Here is a 16023-nt window from a genome sequence, read left to right as displayed (position 1 = left end):
CGGCGGTGAGCGGGAGGGAGAGGACCGGCTGTCCCCAGCGGGCTGCAGGACCCAGGTCCGCAGGTGTCCCGATGTTCCGCTGTAAATGCACCTGGGGCTGTGCTCTGACAACTCCTCTCCTGCGGGGAAGGGCTGCGAGGAGGCGCCGCTCCTCTGCGAGCCGCCCCCGGCGTGCTCTGGCCGCCCGTCGGGCCCAGGCGGCCCGGCTGCAGGCTCGGAAGGCCGGAGGGCCCCGGCCCGGAGACCCCCGACCCGCAGCCCTCACGGCGGGCGCCCGGGGGAGCGAGCGGAGCCGGCGCTGCTCCGTTGTCGCCGCCAGCGTTGAACCGCCCGGGCTCAGCGCAGGGCGATGCTACACGGTGACACCTGACAGGGACTGTTTGTAACTAATGCTCCTGGGAATAACTTCCCAAGGGCCGAGACAGGGTCTCAGCCCGACTTGTTTCTGGCTAGAAACGGAGTCATTCTCTCTAGATGGTTTTCAGCCACCTCGTCTTAGCCATCGAGCTGTTCGCTCCTACAGCTCACCATATTGCTGTCCTAAAACTTATTCGCAGACGTCCTGTTAAATTGTGAAATTATAACTTGAGAAATAACGCGTTGGTATCGTTCGCCCGCTCGCGTTCCTGTCCGAGGGGGAATGGCGAAAGGTGAGAATGGAAGGCGACAGAGAGGTCCGAGCCTCTCTGAACGTTGGATCCATCCCCTAATTATCAAACGCTGCACAGGGAAGGGAGAAAAGACTTTTTCTAGTCCTGTGGCGCTGGTCTTGGGTTGGCTCAGAATCTGCGTTGAATTAGCAAAGGTCTCCCAGCTACTGGATGCAAAAAGTTAAGAGCACAGCCGAGTCCGCTCTCTGCGTGTGGAATGCTTGTCCCAGCGCGGGTTCACCCTGCGATCATCAACACTACTGAATAAGTTACAACCGCCAGTTTTTACTATCTCTCTCCCAGACGATGGGAAATGCCATACTCCGCGCTGGAGACACCCGCGCCCCACTTTCCATCGGAAGCAATTTTCATCGCCAAACATTTTCAGCTCTTAATATATACAGCACTGTATACAGATTAAAGAGTCAGAGGAGTACGGGCAACAGAGCGCTTGGATGAGGGGCTCGGATGCTTTCCAAGGTGCAAATATCGTTCATCCCACACCATCAAACCTATGCGGCGCAGTTAGGAACGGGGCGGAACGCCCCGGACCGTCCCGGCGAGAGAGGGGCGGAAAGGTCAACGAGGGCAAGCAGACCTCCGGCCCGGCTCGCCGGGCGGTCGGCACTCAGTCTCCCCCCGGAGCCCCCGCAACGCTCTCGCCGCCGAGGCACCCGCTTGCGAGAAACGAGTTCTTTGGGACAACTTGCAAACGAGTGCCGATTGCTGCACTGTGAATCGGGGAAAAGGGCTCAAGGGATGCCTCTGCCAGGGCTTTGGCTTTTGTGCAAACGATGCGGCTGACACTGGCCGACTTCGCAAGAAGCTTAGAGAAGGGACACCCGAAAAGCCTGAATAGGTACAGCGAGCTCCAACGCGGTTCCCGCTTGCTTGTATCAGACCCCAGGGCTGGGCGGCGGCAACGTGGCCGCAAGGGCTGGGGTTTCCGCTGTTCATCCCACCCGCTCAAGAAGGAAGGCGAGGGCCGGGGTCTCCGCAGCCGCCGCTGGCCGGGCGAAGGCATTGCCCCTCCGGCCCCAAGAGAGATTGAGTGTGGCTGCCCACTGGCAAAGAGGCACGGCCGCTGAAGGCAGAGCAGGCGTAGCCCAGCTCGGCGAGGCTGGTGGCCCGTCGGGCTCCGCTGGGGAAGGGAGGGGAAGCAGCAGCCCAGACCCTCACACCGTAGCCCCGTTTAAGAACCGGGTAGGGGGTGACTTCACTGGGCCACGGTGTGTGCTCTGTGTGTGTGTGTGCGCGGGGGGTGTTGCTCATCCCGCCTCTGCCTTATTGGCTGCAGTCGCGGTGTCGGGGCCCCCCTTCGCCGGAGACCTCGCTCCCTGCACCCCCCGGGCTCCGGGAGCGCCTCCCGCGGGCCCGGGGCTAGAGGTCCCGACTTGGCACCTCCGCACTTGTACCGAGGGGAAAAGGGGGAGGAGGAGAGGGAGGGGGAGGAGGAGGAGGGAGGAAGGGAGGAGGGGACGGGGGTGGGAACCCTGTCCAGCAGCACCAGCGGCGGCAGAGTGCTCCTGTGCACTGTGCTGCTCCGCATGGATCGGGGCGCCGGGCTGCCGCCGTACTGAGCCCCGGGCGGAGCTGCTGCGGGCTCCCGGGGTTCCTCCTTCCTCCCCGGCACCCCCGGTCTTCCTCCTCCTCCTCCTCCTTCTCTCTCGTCCGCCCCCCGCCGCCTGCAGCCCGACTACCGCTCCGCGGCTCCCCTAGCCGCGGGCACCCGGCGGTGCTTCCCGGCGGCCGGGGCCGCTCGGTGCTCCCTCCGCAGCTGGGCAAGGGCTGGCGTGGAGCAGAGGGAGGGAAGAACAGGAAGAGGGGGAAGAGGCAGCAGCCGCCGAGCGTCCCTTGCTCCAGCTAAATCTGTGCTGCCGTGTCCAGGTGCTGGTGTCGCGGACGGACACGGAGCCCCCAGCCCGGCCCGCAGCCGCCTTGTCATGCTACCCAAAGTGGAAACGGAGGCCCTGGGACTCGCCCGGTCGAATGGGGAACAGGGGCAGATGCCGGAAAACATGCAAGGTAAGGGGGGAGGCGCACGGCGCTCCCCCTCCGCGCACGCTCGGGTTTCCCTGGGCAAAGCGCCCTTTCGTCCTGCCAAAAAAGTTTGCGGCAGTTGTTCGTGAGCTGCCCCGTCACCGCCCGCTCCGCGCCCCGCCGAGCCCCTGCCTTCGCGGGCCAGCTTTCAGGGTGACTCGAGCGGGCACCGGGGGGCCGAGGCGCCAGGGCCGACGACAAGGCCCTGCTCAGAAGGTGCAAACGGGGCCGAGGAGCCGTCAAGCATCTAGCCGGCGGGAGCCTTCCCTGAGGTGCAGACGTCCCGTCGGACACTGCCCGGCCCCGCTGCAGATCCAGGGGATCTCGGTCTAATTTCCGTTCCGCGCAAAACTGCCTCGAAGTTTATGGCACGGGGAGTTACGCGTGAAAGTTCTGGCGAGCACCCCGTGTGTCACACACCGTCCCGGAACGGGACCCGAGGGCTCTGTCCCGCGGGTGCGGCGCCCACAGGTACCGTGCAGGTGGCACCGGCGGTGTCGCGAAACTTCGCAGGAGAGAGCTCCGGAGTCCGTGGCGGATTTGCGCCCTTGCGGGGTACCCAGGAAGGCAGAGGGATGCCCGAGCTGGGATGGCGCTGGAAATGTCTATGTGGGGTGGCGGAACCGGACTATCCCCGGTGCCCTGCTCGGGGCCGGAGTGGTGCGCCGAGGGAGCCGGCGCAGACCCCGCCGAGGGTTGGCTCCCTGCTTTGGAGCCGGCAGCCCGGTATGCGGGCACTGCCCGCCCCGTCCTGCACGACACTCCCGGGGCAGAAACTCCCGTCCCGGCTGCTCTTGAGAAATGATCCCCTCTCCTCTCGGGAGCCTGCTGGGAAGTAGGGGCAGAGTGGGCTGGGGGCCTCGGAGGTAGTGGGGGCGACCCGACCGCCCCTTTCCTCTCCCGCGGAGGAGGCTCCCGTGCTACCGCACGGCGCTTGGAAAAGCCCTGATTTCCCACTTGGTTTTTCCTACGGGGAGGGGAACTTCGTCGCAGCGTCGGACCCTGGAGCCGCGACCGCGGGAGCAGAGGGGAGGGCCGGACCCTCCTCCTCCTCCGCCTGCGGCCGCCCCGTGTCCGCCCCACGCCGCTGACAGGCGGAGATCCCCAGGCGTGCCGAGGTGGCTCAGGAAACGTTTGCCGGCAGTGTGACGGCGGGACAGTGCCCCCGAGCTCCCTCGAACGCCGGGGCGCAGCCCCTTGCCTTGGCAAGCCGGACAGCCGGGCCGGGGGCTTCGGGCGGAGTCTGACCGCCCCGGTGCCCCCGAACTGTGGCAGCCGCGGAGTTAAAGACAAAGAGGCGACATCCTAAGCAGTCCAAGGGCGATGCCCAGAGCCTCTTGCTGTGTTCAAGAGTCCTCCGCTGCCACGGTGCTCGCCGAGCAGGTCGGAGGTTTAGCCGCAGGGAAGGGGAAGGAAACCGGCCCTGGATTGAGCAGCTGAGTTTCCTCTTAGGAATAATCGGAGCGGCTGACTGGGCTCCTTGCGAGGGGACCCCGGCTCGAGTAACCGCGCTCCGCGCTTTCATTCCGCGTATTTTAGCCCCCCGTTCCCTCTTGACGGCCGGCTCCTCCCTGCGTTTCCCCGAGCAGCGGAAACTTCAGGCGGCCCCTGCGTGCAGGTTCCACGCCAGCCCCCGGCAGCGGGGACGCGGGGTCTGCCGGCCGGGCAGACCCTGGCCGCATCCCCCGAGCACGGCGGTCCCGGCTCGCTGTCCCTCTGCCGACACGTGGACAGCTAAAAAGCGTCTCCCCCGTGGCCGCGGACCCGCTGGCTGCGGCAGCCGGGGGTGCCGGCACGCAGCGCTCGCCCCGGCCCGCAGGGGTGGTGGTCACCCCGAGACGACGGGCTTGGGAGGCGCGGGGGAGGCCGTTTTAAACTGGTTTTGTGAGCAACTACCTTGGATTTCATGCAGTGCAAAAGTGCACTGTGAGATACAGGTTTAGTCGAGGTAAAAATTTACGGGCTGATGTTGAAAGAAAACTTTAAGGGAAAATAATTACTTTCAATATACAAGTGAAATATACAAGTTTACAATATACAAGTTTCGTTCTGCTTCTTTAAAGCTTGCTCCTGATCCTTTTCGGATTTAAATGAATTTTTTCAGTTTGTGATTCCATAAAGTAAGGACTAGGCTAAAGGCACTCTTTAAGTATAAATATTTAGAACATAAAACTTAGAAGCTGATGCGTTTTGTTACACTTGTTAAGTACCATGCAGACTTGCTGATGATGGAAAGTTGCATGTCTCCATGCAATTTGTTTTTTAAAATAAAACTTTTTTCTCTCTCTTTTCAGTGGTGTCCTTGTTTAAGTAAGCTTTTTCTCTAGATGAGAAAAGTTGCAGAATATTTGAATTAGTAATGTAAATTCTAATTGAATGTGCTATTTCTCCTTTCCCCCAGTGTCTCAGTTTAAAATGGTGAATTACTCTTATGATGAAGACCTTGAAGAGCTGTGTCCAGTCTGTGGAGACAAAGTGTCTGGGTACCATTATGGACTTCTCACCTGTGAAAGCTGCAAGGTTCTGTACTAATTACTCCATAAAAACACATGCACAGCAAAAATGTTTCAAATATAGACAGAAAAAAAAAGGATAAATAAACCAGATGTATAATAATTTGGGTAATTTCTGATATGTTTCTTAATACATTCACATAAAATAATTAACCACCAAAAAGCTTTAGGACTTAAAAGTCTCTTTGAGAGAGACATCTGCACAAATGGAAACAACTTGGACTGGTTTGCATTGTAGTTTTGTCATTGCTTTTAAGTATTTTGCTGTTGTGATGTAGTTCTAGAACAACTTTCACTCCTAACTGTCCTAAATACTGGTTTTAGTTGATTTGTATATTTTCAGAGTATTTCTTTTTCTGGAGGATAAAGTAGGAAGATTATCCTCAATGCAGATCAGCTTTCCAAAATCTAATGCAGCTTTCTTAAGATTTTTATTTTCATCCTTCAATATTGCAATGTAAATTTCTGTGATTATAATGACCATGCACTTTTTTCATGCAAACTGTAACTGTCAGAGCTCACTTGACACACAAAGTCCAGTAACCATTTAACATATAGAAAAGTGAACATACCTGTGTCGGTCTATTTTTCTATAAGGTTTAAATAATGGTGAATTTATGACAGGTCAGATTTTTCATGTAAAAATTTTTAAAGGTTTTTTACAGTTATTTAAGCAGTGCACTGTAAGCAGAACTCCTTTGCTAGAACAATGCAATTTAAAACATTTAGTTGCATGGAAAAATTAACTTAGCCCACTATATTTTCACTAAAAAAATAATCAATGAGAAGTGAATGACAAGCACTTACTGTGCCTCCAACATGCCCCACTGGGATGTAGAATAGCCAGAGGTACTCTGTACTTCTCTTATCTTTGCAACAGTGTTCCTACTTATTTCATGTAAAACTACTTTAAAAGGAAGACTTTAATAATTCTGCAATGATTAAAGGATACGATAGGAACCGGTCAGTGTCACTATTTCGCCAGCAGTGTTAGAAGCACAGAAGGCTACAGCCTTCTTAAAGTCTTACCAAGCTTTGGCATTAAGTCTATAAAACACAGCACTAACACAAGAAAACTTCCTCTGGATTCTGGTGGCTTTCTCCTGGGCTCAGCTGACTAATTTAAAATAAACTATGTAACTTTGTAAGTGCTCGAATGACATCTGAAAATTGTATTACAGTGATTTCCATAAAATGCTGAAACACACATTCAAGCAAAACAGGCTAATTTTTGTGTCTGTCATACAGGGATTCTTTAAGAGAACAGTCCAGAATAACAAAAGGTACACATGTATAGAAAATCAGAATTGCCAGATTGACAAAACACAGCGAAAACGATGTCCTTACTGTCGATTTCAAAAATGTCTAAGTGTTGGAATGAAATTGGAAGGTAAGAGCTATAGTCTTGCTGGTATCTTCAACTATATTATAAAATAATAGGATAAGATGTTACTGCATTGTATTTTATATTTATATAAAAGTTATATATTTATGGCTTTGAAATTATAATAAAAGGTTACTTTGTATGCTCAGTGAATTTGTTGCTTTATAAAAAAAAAATCTAATAAGTAAATGGTAGATCACTACCATTTAGCAACCAGTCAAAACCATAATCCATTTTGTCATATAAGTATATAGTTTGATATTTCAGGCTTTTAGTTTGTGACTTCATGGATGTAGATTGAATAACTTTGCATCTTTTTAAAAAGACTTAATTTAGATCAAACATAAAATATGTAACAAGTGTCCAGATTAGAAAAAATAATTATTACATTTGGTATGAAGAGAGATCTGATTTTATTTGTATTTTATCTAGGGTTGGGTTGTTTGGGGGTTTTTACATATATTCTTCTGACAACAAGGCAGAACAAAAGAAACAGATGAAATAAGGTTTTTTCTCACACTGACTTGCCTTTGAGATTAAGGAACCAAATAATCTCTAAAGTTGTGTCCTATATTTTTGTGATGATACACCTGCAAGGCTATTGCAACTGAAAGAGAATAAGGCATTTTGAACTACACTTTTTGACTTCATTTCACTTTCTCATCTACAGAGAACAATGAAAAGTGTACAATGCCCTTTGAGATAACTGAATGCAAAAATACCATCAACTTGAATTAGTGAATCATACATAGTTCATTCTAACTTTGATATATAAAATATTAAAATTCAGATTTCACAGCAGATGACATTTTCCCTTGACCAAGGACAAGCTCCTAAATTCCTTCTTGTTACAATTGTACTGAAATGACATTCACCCTAGATGCTTAACCGGGAAAAATCAGGCCAAGGAGGAAAACCATAAGCCATGAAGGGAACCAGAAAGGATAAGACCCAGACACCAGGCTCTGGCAAAGGAAAGCTGTTGATATAACTGAAACAAACAGAAAAATCAGCCTCCTGCAGTTTGATTGATTCCATACTGTTGTATTTGCCCACAAGACAGAGCTAGCACTGACACACGGCACCAAACATCCTGAATCACCGCATGTGCTTCTAAATTCAAATAGTACAATTACAGGACATGTGGAATCCTTTTGTCATTGTTGGCATTAAGAAGAAGCATAAAATACATTTGTCTACTCCTACTTTTAACTCCTCTCACTTGCTGACGATACAAGACCAAATTTAGTCTTCCGTGATTACATAAAGTTCACCTTAAATTTAAGTAGGAGTTATACAAAAGCACTTGGTAATCCAATTTGGCTCATAGTTTTTAATTGCAAAGTACCTGTGAGGATACTGTGTATAGAGATTTAAAATTAATTACATTTACTAGTGATGTAATTAATTTTGTGCATTTTGTTTAAAGTCAACATTCAGCAGCAATACTGGCAGCTCATTTTTCCTACAAATTCAAGCAAAGAACCTGGAGTTTTAAAGGTACTGCAGAAAATGTACTTTAGCTTCCTTATATACACATCCATACAACTTCTTTTCCCTTGTTTAGAAAATTTGGAGAACATGTGCTCTCCTAATTGTAAATACTTGTGACATTATATGTGTATTTCCCTGATAGTGATATATATAGCCTTAAAAGTCTACTTCATAAATTACCATGGACCAAAAAAAATCATTAAACGTTAAAGTCCTTACAATAAGGTACAATATGATGCGTATCTAGCATTCATAATAAATTTTTAATGTCCTACTAATCCCTAAGATAAAAAGCTCAAGAACTTAACCTCCAGCTATCTCAGCAGTCTCAACATGTCACCAGGCTGTCAAAGGTTCCTCTTTCAATCAAATTGCCATTGGGCAAGGTGGGCTTGGTGAAAGCTCCTCACTAGTCCATTACATATATCCCATGGTGACAGACACTGCTGTGACAGAGACCACCAGTATGACTCCCAAGGCAGCTGTTGAGTAGGATTTGTTTTAATTATTTCTAATTCCAGAGATATTATAAGCCAGAACAGTGTCAATAGTTTCTGTTTCACTTCTATCTTCCATGTGGAAGGCAGCAAGCTGACAGCTTTCTCTCTGCACATTCCAACTGCAGCTAAACATTTCCATAGAGCTGTTCAGCTTACTAGAAATCTCAAAGTTTTACACCAACCTGAACAGAATCATCAAAAGGAAATGCTCCCTTTTTGCCAAGAGAAATGTATTCTCCTTTGTGACTACTGAACATTTCACAATTTACATTTCAGATGTTTTGCTGCGGTGGAAGGCAGTAATGGAATGATTATAATGAGACAATGTGGTCTGCTGGATACGTCTCAGACAAATTCTGGACTTCAGCCCTTGTTTCTTAATGACATAGTAGCTTGATATAAACCCAAATGTACATTGAGATTTCCACATGATCCCACAGCAGGTGTGAAATTCCTGTAGCCATCCATTGTGTTTGTCCCTGTGTCCTAATCAATGTACAGAGAAGTCCTTCTTTGTTAGTAATATATGCATGTGACATTTAAATCACCAGAAAAAAGTGACATTTGTTAAGTCAAAATAAATCCTTTTCTTTAGGAATAAAAGTGCAACTCTGAATTTGGAAAAAAAAAAAGAAGAGTTACGTTTTTACATTTCTGCTCTTTCCTAATACATGTTTGATTAAAGAATGTTGATTCCAAGTGTTAATAATGATTTACGACCTCCTCTCCCCTGACAGCTGTGCGAGCTGACCGAATGCGTGGTGGTCGAAACAAGTTTGGACCAATGTACAAGAGAGACAGGGCATTGAAGCAGCAGAAGAAAGCCCTTATCCGAGCAAATGGACTGAAACTGGAAGCCATGACTCAGGTGATCCAAGCAATGCCAACTGACCTGACAATATCCTCTGCAATTCAGAACATCCATTCAGCTTCTAAAGGCCTACCTCTGAACCATACTGCCTTGCCTCCTACAGACTATGACAGGAGTCCCTTTGTGACCTCTCCGATCAGCATGACAATGCCTCCCCATGGCAGTTTGCAAGGCTACCAAACCTATGGCCATTTTCCAAGCCGTGCTATCAAGTCCGAGTACCCTGACCCTTACACTAGCTCACCAGAGTCAATAATGGGCTACTCATACATGGATAGTTATCAAACAAGCTCACCAGCAAGTATCCCACATCTGATATTGGAACTCCTGAAATGTGAGCCAGATGAGCCGCAAGTCCAAGCTAAAATCATGGCATATCTGCAGCAAGAGCAAGCCAACAGAAGCAAACACGAGAAGCTCAACACATTCGGGCTTATGTGTAAAATGGCTGACCAAACGCTCTTCTCCATTGTTGAGTGGGCTAGGAGTAGCATCTTCTTTAGAGAACTTAAGGTAGGTAACGATCTTACATTACATTATCATTCAGTCAAGAAAAAAAACCTTTTTCTTACAATCTTGTACTTCAAGCAGGAAAGCACGGGTTTTGTTTTCTCCCCCCCAAGCATCTCATTCCTTATTTATTTGGCTTGAAGTAGGCGGACTATTACAAGGAGAAACTTGCTGCTGACTTCCACCTGAGCCTGTAATTAGCTGTAGCAAAGAGATCCAATATTCAGTTCATCTTTTCTGTACTTCAGTATTTATCACAACTGTTGTTAACATCCATAGGGCCTCACATAAATTCTACTCCTTCCCTGTCAGCATCGCTCACTGTCTGGCTTGTATTCAGGGCTGTAAGCACACCTGTTACACCATTCCACATTCATTTATGTAATTATTTCATTACCTTACTTAACATATGGGGGAATGCTATTTCTGTCCATCTCCATTCACACTTTATATAAGCCCATATTTGGAATATTCCGTTTCTCAATGGGATATTGTTTTATTCATTCCCGTGTGTCTAATTAACTGTGCAGGCTGAAACCTAAGCAGGATATGGACGGAACAGAAAGCAAGGAGGAAGTAGATACCTAATGGACTCCTTTTGGTTCTCATCACTACTGATACATGGGGGATTCCTTTAGTCTAGGCTGCTACAATGACCTCTAGGCTGTTAATTTTGTTGGCACACCCAGGAAATCCTCATGCACAGCTTTCTGTGCGTAATTCCCCCATTTGCATTTCTCAGACTTGTTGTTAAAGCAGCTTTGTGGTCTGTTATGATCAGGTCTGAAATTTCAAGTCAGAAATTTTAAGCCACAAATTTGAGATCAGACAATAGATATGAACTACAGTTTTTAACCACTGTCTTGAAAGAAACAGAAATTAGCTCTGGAAAGAATAATCTTTAGTCTCAAAAAACCCCTCAGGATGATGAACTCAACTCACATCTGAATTTCCCTGCTACATTGCTAGTTACTGTGTCTGTTTACTACAGAAAGCTGTTTTTGCCATAAGTATTTGCTACTGAAATCTGTAAAGTTTTGTGACCTCCCGTAATTTCTGACTACTTTCAAACAATGGGAAAATAACTCAGCTTCCAAATGTAACAATTACTGTAGGATTTCACTGAGACTTGAATCTACAGGAATTAAGAGCACAAAAGGGAGATCCATTGAAAAGCTGCACTCAGAAAGCTTGCCACAACAGTATGCCTGTCATGACCATAAGGACATGGACACATGAAATAAAGCCTGATTATAAGAAAAGCAAGCTGTATATGCTGCATATACAATTCCAGCTTCTCTCCAGTTTTTCATGAGAATGATTGCAGGAATCATTGAAAACTCAGTCTATTCAAAGAGAAAGAAGAGACGAAGTTTACTCAGAGAGGAAAATCAAAATGCATTAAAGTAAGGAAAAGACTGCCATATGTTTGCTATCTCAGTTGTATACAATTTTGTAGTCAGCTATAAGCCATGCTATAGCTTTAAATAATTTAAATAATTTAACAATTGAAACTGTGAACATGTTATATTTCCAATAGACTCTATTGTAAATATGTGAGACCAGATCTTTCTACCCATACACTGGGGAGTACTTTAGTCTAGAGTAACAGTGTTAAAAATGACTGTCTTTCATATACCTTTCAGTGCTAAAATTTTTAAGTTACGATTTGCCCTAAAATTCCATTTATTATTAAAGTGAGAAATTTTATAAGCATTCAACATGCTATACTGGGAACAGTTTAAGAGATGGTCTTCACCTCCAACCTCAGCCTGGATTATATTCTTCAACCAAGCTATGTTTACTAGTATGGACACAAAAGATGCAGAACTTTTTTATGAAAATTCTGACCAACTTCTCCTGGTGCTGGATGTATTACTATGTACACACAGCCTTCTGGAAATACATATATGCTAAAAATTTACTACGTAGAGCCTTTGGCTCATGAACTGATTTTCACACATTTGTAGAAAGCATTGCTTTCACCTTAATGTTTGTACCCTTTGCATCTTGGAAGCTTTGAGGTCAGACAGTTTCATACCTTCTGGCATATCCAGATTATTTTTTTTAACTGGACAAGATCAACAAAATTGCACAGCATTCCAAAACAATAACAACTCACTTCGAAATCCATCCACATCCAAAGTTTAGGGACCAGATTATACACAATGCTAAGAATTTTAAGCTTTTCAATTTCAAAAGCTTGTTTAGATCAGACCCTACTTTTTTAACAGAACTGGGTAACAACATCTCTCTTTTCAGTTGAGAGGACAGTAACAATATTAAACAAAAGATTTCCAAACCTTTCCTGAATACAGCTCTCTTCTATCCATCCATGATTTCAGGTTCTTCTAATCAAGGTAGCAAAGGCAGGTATTTCAGATTGCTCCACAGGACATGAATACCTGTGGGAGAGGGTAAAAAAAAAAGCCACCTAAGGATATGACAGATTGTAAATGCAGAAGGAAGGGGAGGCAATTGTGATAAAGATGCAATTAGATTTTCAGAACAGTTAACTTTGTTCCCTATCTATTCACAGCTGAGAAGTATGTATTTGCTCAAAAAGATATTTTACTATTATTCCTACTTGTCTAAACAAGTGAATATTGAGCTGTCTTTCAAATAAGACAGGTGCATTAGCAGACCTCTGGGACTAAAATTTTAAATTACTCAAATAATTAAACAGTAATAAGTAAACAGTAAAAAAGTATAAATGTGGTTTGTATGAAATTCATTTTGACTTTGTCATGATGAGCAATGCCTTGCACAACTGGGTATGAGTTACCAGGCAGCATGTTTGCAATTATTTACTGTATCTTTTCACTTCATTCTAAATTTTTCCTTAAACTCTTGTCTCTTCAGTTAATATAAAGGAGCAATCATTTTCCTTTCTGCCAAATGTAGAGATTTGCAGTTAGCAGAATTCAGGAGGAGGATATGATAAAAAATACTGTCCCAGTCTGTCAGTGGTTTAGGCCACATTTACCCTAGAGATAATAACAAAAACCCACCACCAAGCTACAGCTTTTAAGTTTTCTTTTTTTCTTTCCTTTTGGCTGCAGATTTGTTTTTTTTTAAAGAGATATCAAATGAAAACAAATCTATTTTAAAACTTTATTTTCTGAAGCTTTTACCAGCTTAAACTTATCACAATCTTCTCACTTGTTGCTCTACAAATTTTCATTCATTCTCTTTTGGAATATGTTACACATTTAACAATGTAAAAGTGAAAAATACTGACTGGGTAGAACTACCCACAGCATGCACTGCATTTGAATATGACCTGTTTATGGATTTGAGTATGTAATGTTCACACTTGCTGAGGAGCAGATACTCTCACCTTCATGTAGGATATCAGAAACTAATGGAAAAGTTAAAGAAGCCAACTAGTCAGGATTAATAATAATGTCAGAGTAAGATCCAAAACAGTCAATTGCAATCGAGTAAATTTGAATTTAACACCTGCTAAAATCTCAAACATCCCTATATGTCTTGTGAAGTCAGAATACTTTGTAAGTAGTAATTAAGTCATAAATTCTGGGGATTGACATTATGTATTACTTTTTTATTCACAATGAGATATGTTTCTGTTTGGTTCTTTATACACAGATGAAATAAAATAGAGGTAGGGTCCCAATAGACTCAGGATGGTAGTAGTAAGTAATAGTAATAGTAATAGTAATAGTAATAGTAATAGTAATAGTAATAGTAATAGTAATAGTAAAGTAGGCCTTTGTTTGCTATTCTGGAGTTGTTGAAAGCCCAGTAAATATAAAAGTAAGATATATCTATCTTATCCTCAGCTAAGAAAACTCAGGAATGCCCTGGGGATGCTAGATTTGTCGCCAGCTGTCTTAGTCAGGTGAAAGGTCTTTGTACAAAGCTAAAAAGAAAATATTGCAAGAGTTTCTAGAGTCCAAAGGCTGCCTGACCCCAAGCAAGGATTCAGACAGCTTTTCTGGACTGGTCTTTCCTCATCAGCCCACATCAGGAAAAATTCAAAGACTGCTTTCAGAGCTAAGTATTCCTGAATCCTTAAAAGAAAGCAGTCTCTGCCTGGGGCAGGAGAAGCACAGGACCTGCATTTTAGAACAGTCATCAGGATACTTTCTCCTGGGTGAGGATCAGAAAATCAACTAAATGTTAATAGTTAAAAAAAAGGCACTGAAAGAATGGTGACTCACAAAAAATACTAGCCTGCCTTATTTGCCTATTTCAGTGAGGATGTCATAGGTCAAAGTACTATGTGAGCACAGACCATGTAGTGAATGATTGCAGGAAGAGCCAGTGTACTTCATGGTAAAGAAGCTCATCCTACAATTATTCACTGAGTTTGCAAATTTGGGCCATTGGTTGATGTCACACTGTATCAGTTCCAAGCCAGATTTCTTGCTGTAAGTATAAATTGCTCATGCTTACATTAGCCATGGCCTTCAAAGAAATGGTGGTTTAATCACATAACTCAAAAGGACCCTGTCTGTAGAACTTGCACTGTACATGGCATCACAGATATTTTGGCAGTTCATAAACAAGCAAAAGCCTAGCTTTGTGTTACATATTCCCCAGAAGTGCAACTATATTTATCAGAGTTTCAACTTATTTCTGTAAGTGCAAACTTAATGTGAATAGGATTAACAGAACTCCTGGAGGCTCTTAATTCCTTCTGTGAAATCTATTTAGATAGATGTAGTAATGTAATACTCTATATATCAGCTTTCATTTGAAATTTCAGTCTACATGTAGTTGACTATCAAGAAATGCATAGAAAATAAAGAGTAACAGTACAGAAATTCAATTATTAAATGGAATTAGCACTGAATGGCAAAAAATAGTTTTGGGTTTTGCTGGGGTTTTGTTTTTTGAGAAAAAAAATCAGCAGTGAAATGCCTTAAAATTTTTCTTAGGATGATGAAAGGTTGATATATTATTTAGGCTTAAGTAATCAAGTGCAATTTGATAACTTAAAGTGCTTTTGGACTTTGTAGCGTGTGTTTATCAGGACAGGAAATGAAACTCACATAGCTGATGAAATAAAATTTCTGCAGTGTCCTTTCAATCAGGGAAGCTGCCAGAAACTGAGGTGCAGGACTACCCCTGAGATCAGTACTCAGGTTAGTTAATATGTTGTCATGTGTAACTGCTGATTTTTAGTCTGGCCTCAGTGTATCTGGATCTAAGAAAATTACTCCTCAATCATTTAAAAATGTAGAGGAACACATTGCTAGAATAAGCTTCATGATGATCTTCTGTCTCTTCTCTGAACAAAGGCTGTGATTAAACACTGTATTTCAGCATGTGGGCATGGGATTTTGCAGCCTTTCTAAATAGTTTGTTCGGTGCTGGCATGTTTATTAAGCATAAAGGGAAAGATTACATTCTCTTATACCCTTCCATGTCAGAACTGGTACTTCAGTTTCACTCTGCTGTAGAATGTTATCACCCCTGATAGCAGGAGACTGAGTTTAGTCTCCCTGGATTTAGTAATTTGCTATCTAATACCCCATTAAGCATCATGCTGTGACTAAGAACCATGTTCCAGGTAGGTGGGTTTGGAAGAATTACAGCTTCTGCACTTGAGGGCACCTATCCCCCAGCAGTTCACCAGCAAAGCTACCCAGGTTGCCATGAAGAGCCATGGTGCAGTAAGAAAGTTTTGTTACTTACTAGAGAAAATTTGAGCAAGCAACAATTGCAAAAGCTGCCAGCCCCTAAGCAGAGATATGACAGCCTGATGTATGGACACAAGGAATTACATAGCTACAGCCACTTCTGCTACAAGTCCTGAAGCAGACACTGAGTTTATCTGAGTTTGAGGTATTGGTTACACGAAACAGAAGTTTGACATTACAGTTTCATTGTTTTCCTTCAAAGTGTAAGGTTCCAATTTAAGTTTGACAATTGCCAGCAGTGACATAGAAAGATTATCTGGGTGTGTTAGCAAATGTGTATCACGGTGCTGTAGGGCAAGATGAAAAACCAGTGCTCCTTAGAACTTGCATGCTGTGTGTAGTCCAAAGTGATGTTAAAGTTAAGTCCAACAATAACTGCTGTACTAAGAAAC

The 16023-nt window shown here is 44.7% G+C and overlaps 1 protein-coding gene across 4 annotated transcripts in view; it reads left to right on the top strand.

Moving 5' to 3' along the window:
* NR5A2 (nuclear receptor subfamily 5 group A member 2) overlaps positions 1–16023 on the top strand; it is a 90957-nt gene that overhangs the window by 7669 nt on the left and 67265 nt on the right. Inside the window, exons 1-5 of one of the 4 annotated variants that reach the window (XM_039556163.1) lie at positions 2044–2061; positions 2538–2675; positions 5092–5210; positions 6452–6593; positions 9319–9965. In XM_039556163.1, the coding sequence (XP_039412097.1) occupies positions 2594–2675; positions 5092–5210; positions 6452–6593; positions 9319–9965 (990 nt within the window). In that variant the 5' untranslated portion in view covers positions 2044–2061; positions 2538–2593. Of the gene's footprint in view, positions 1–2043; positions 2062–2237; positions 2676–5091; positions 5211–6451; positions 6594–9318; positions 9966–16023 lie in introns of those variants that run through there. The other 3 variants (XM_039556162.1, XM_039556164.1, XM_010409266.4) reach the window with 3 other exon arrangements.

The sequence above is a fragment of the Corvus cornix genome, chromosome 8, assembly GCF_000738735.6.
Source record: "Corvus cornix cornix isolate S_Up_H32 chromosome 8, ASM73873v5, whole genome shotgun sequence".
NCBI lineage: Eukaryota > Metazoa > Chordata > Aves > Passeriformes > Corvidae > Corvus > Corvus cornix.
This window is presented reverse-complemented; position numbering and strand designations above follow the sequence as displayed.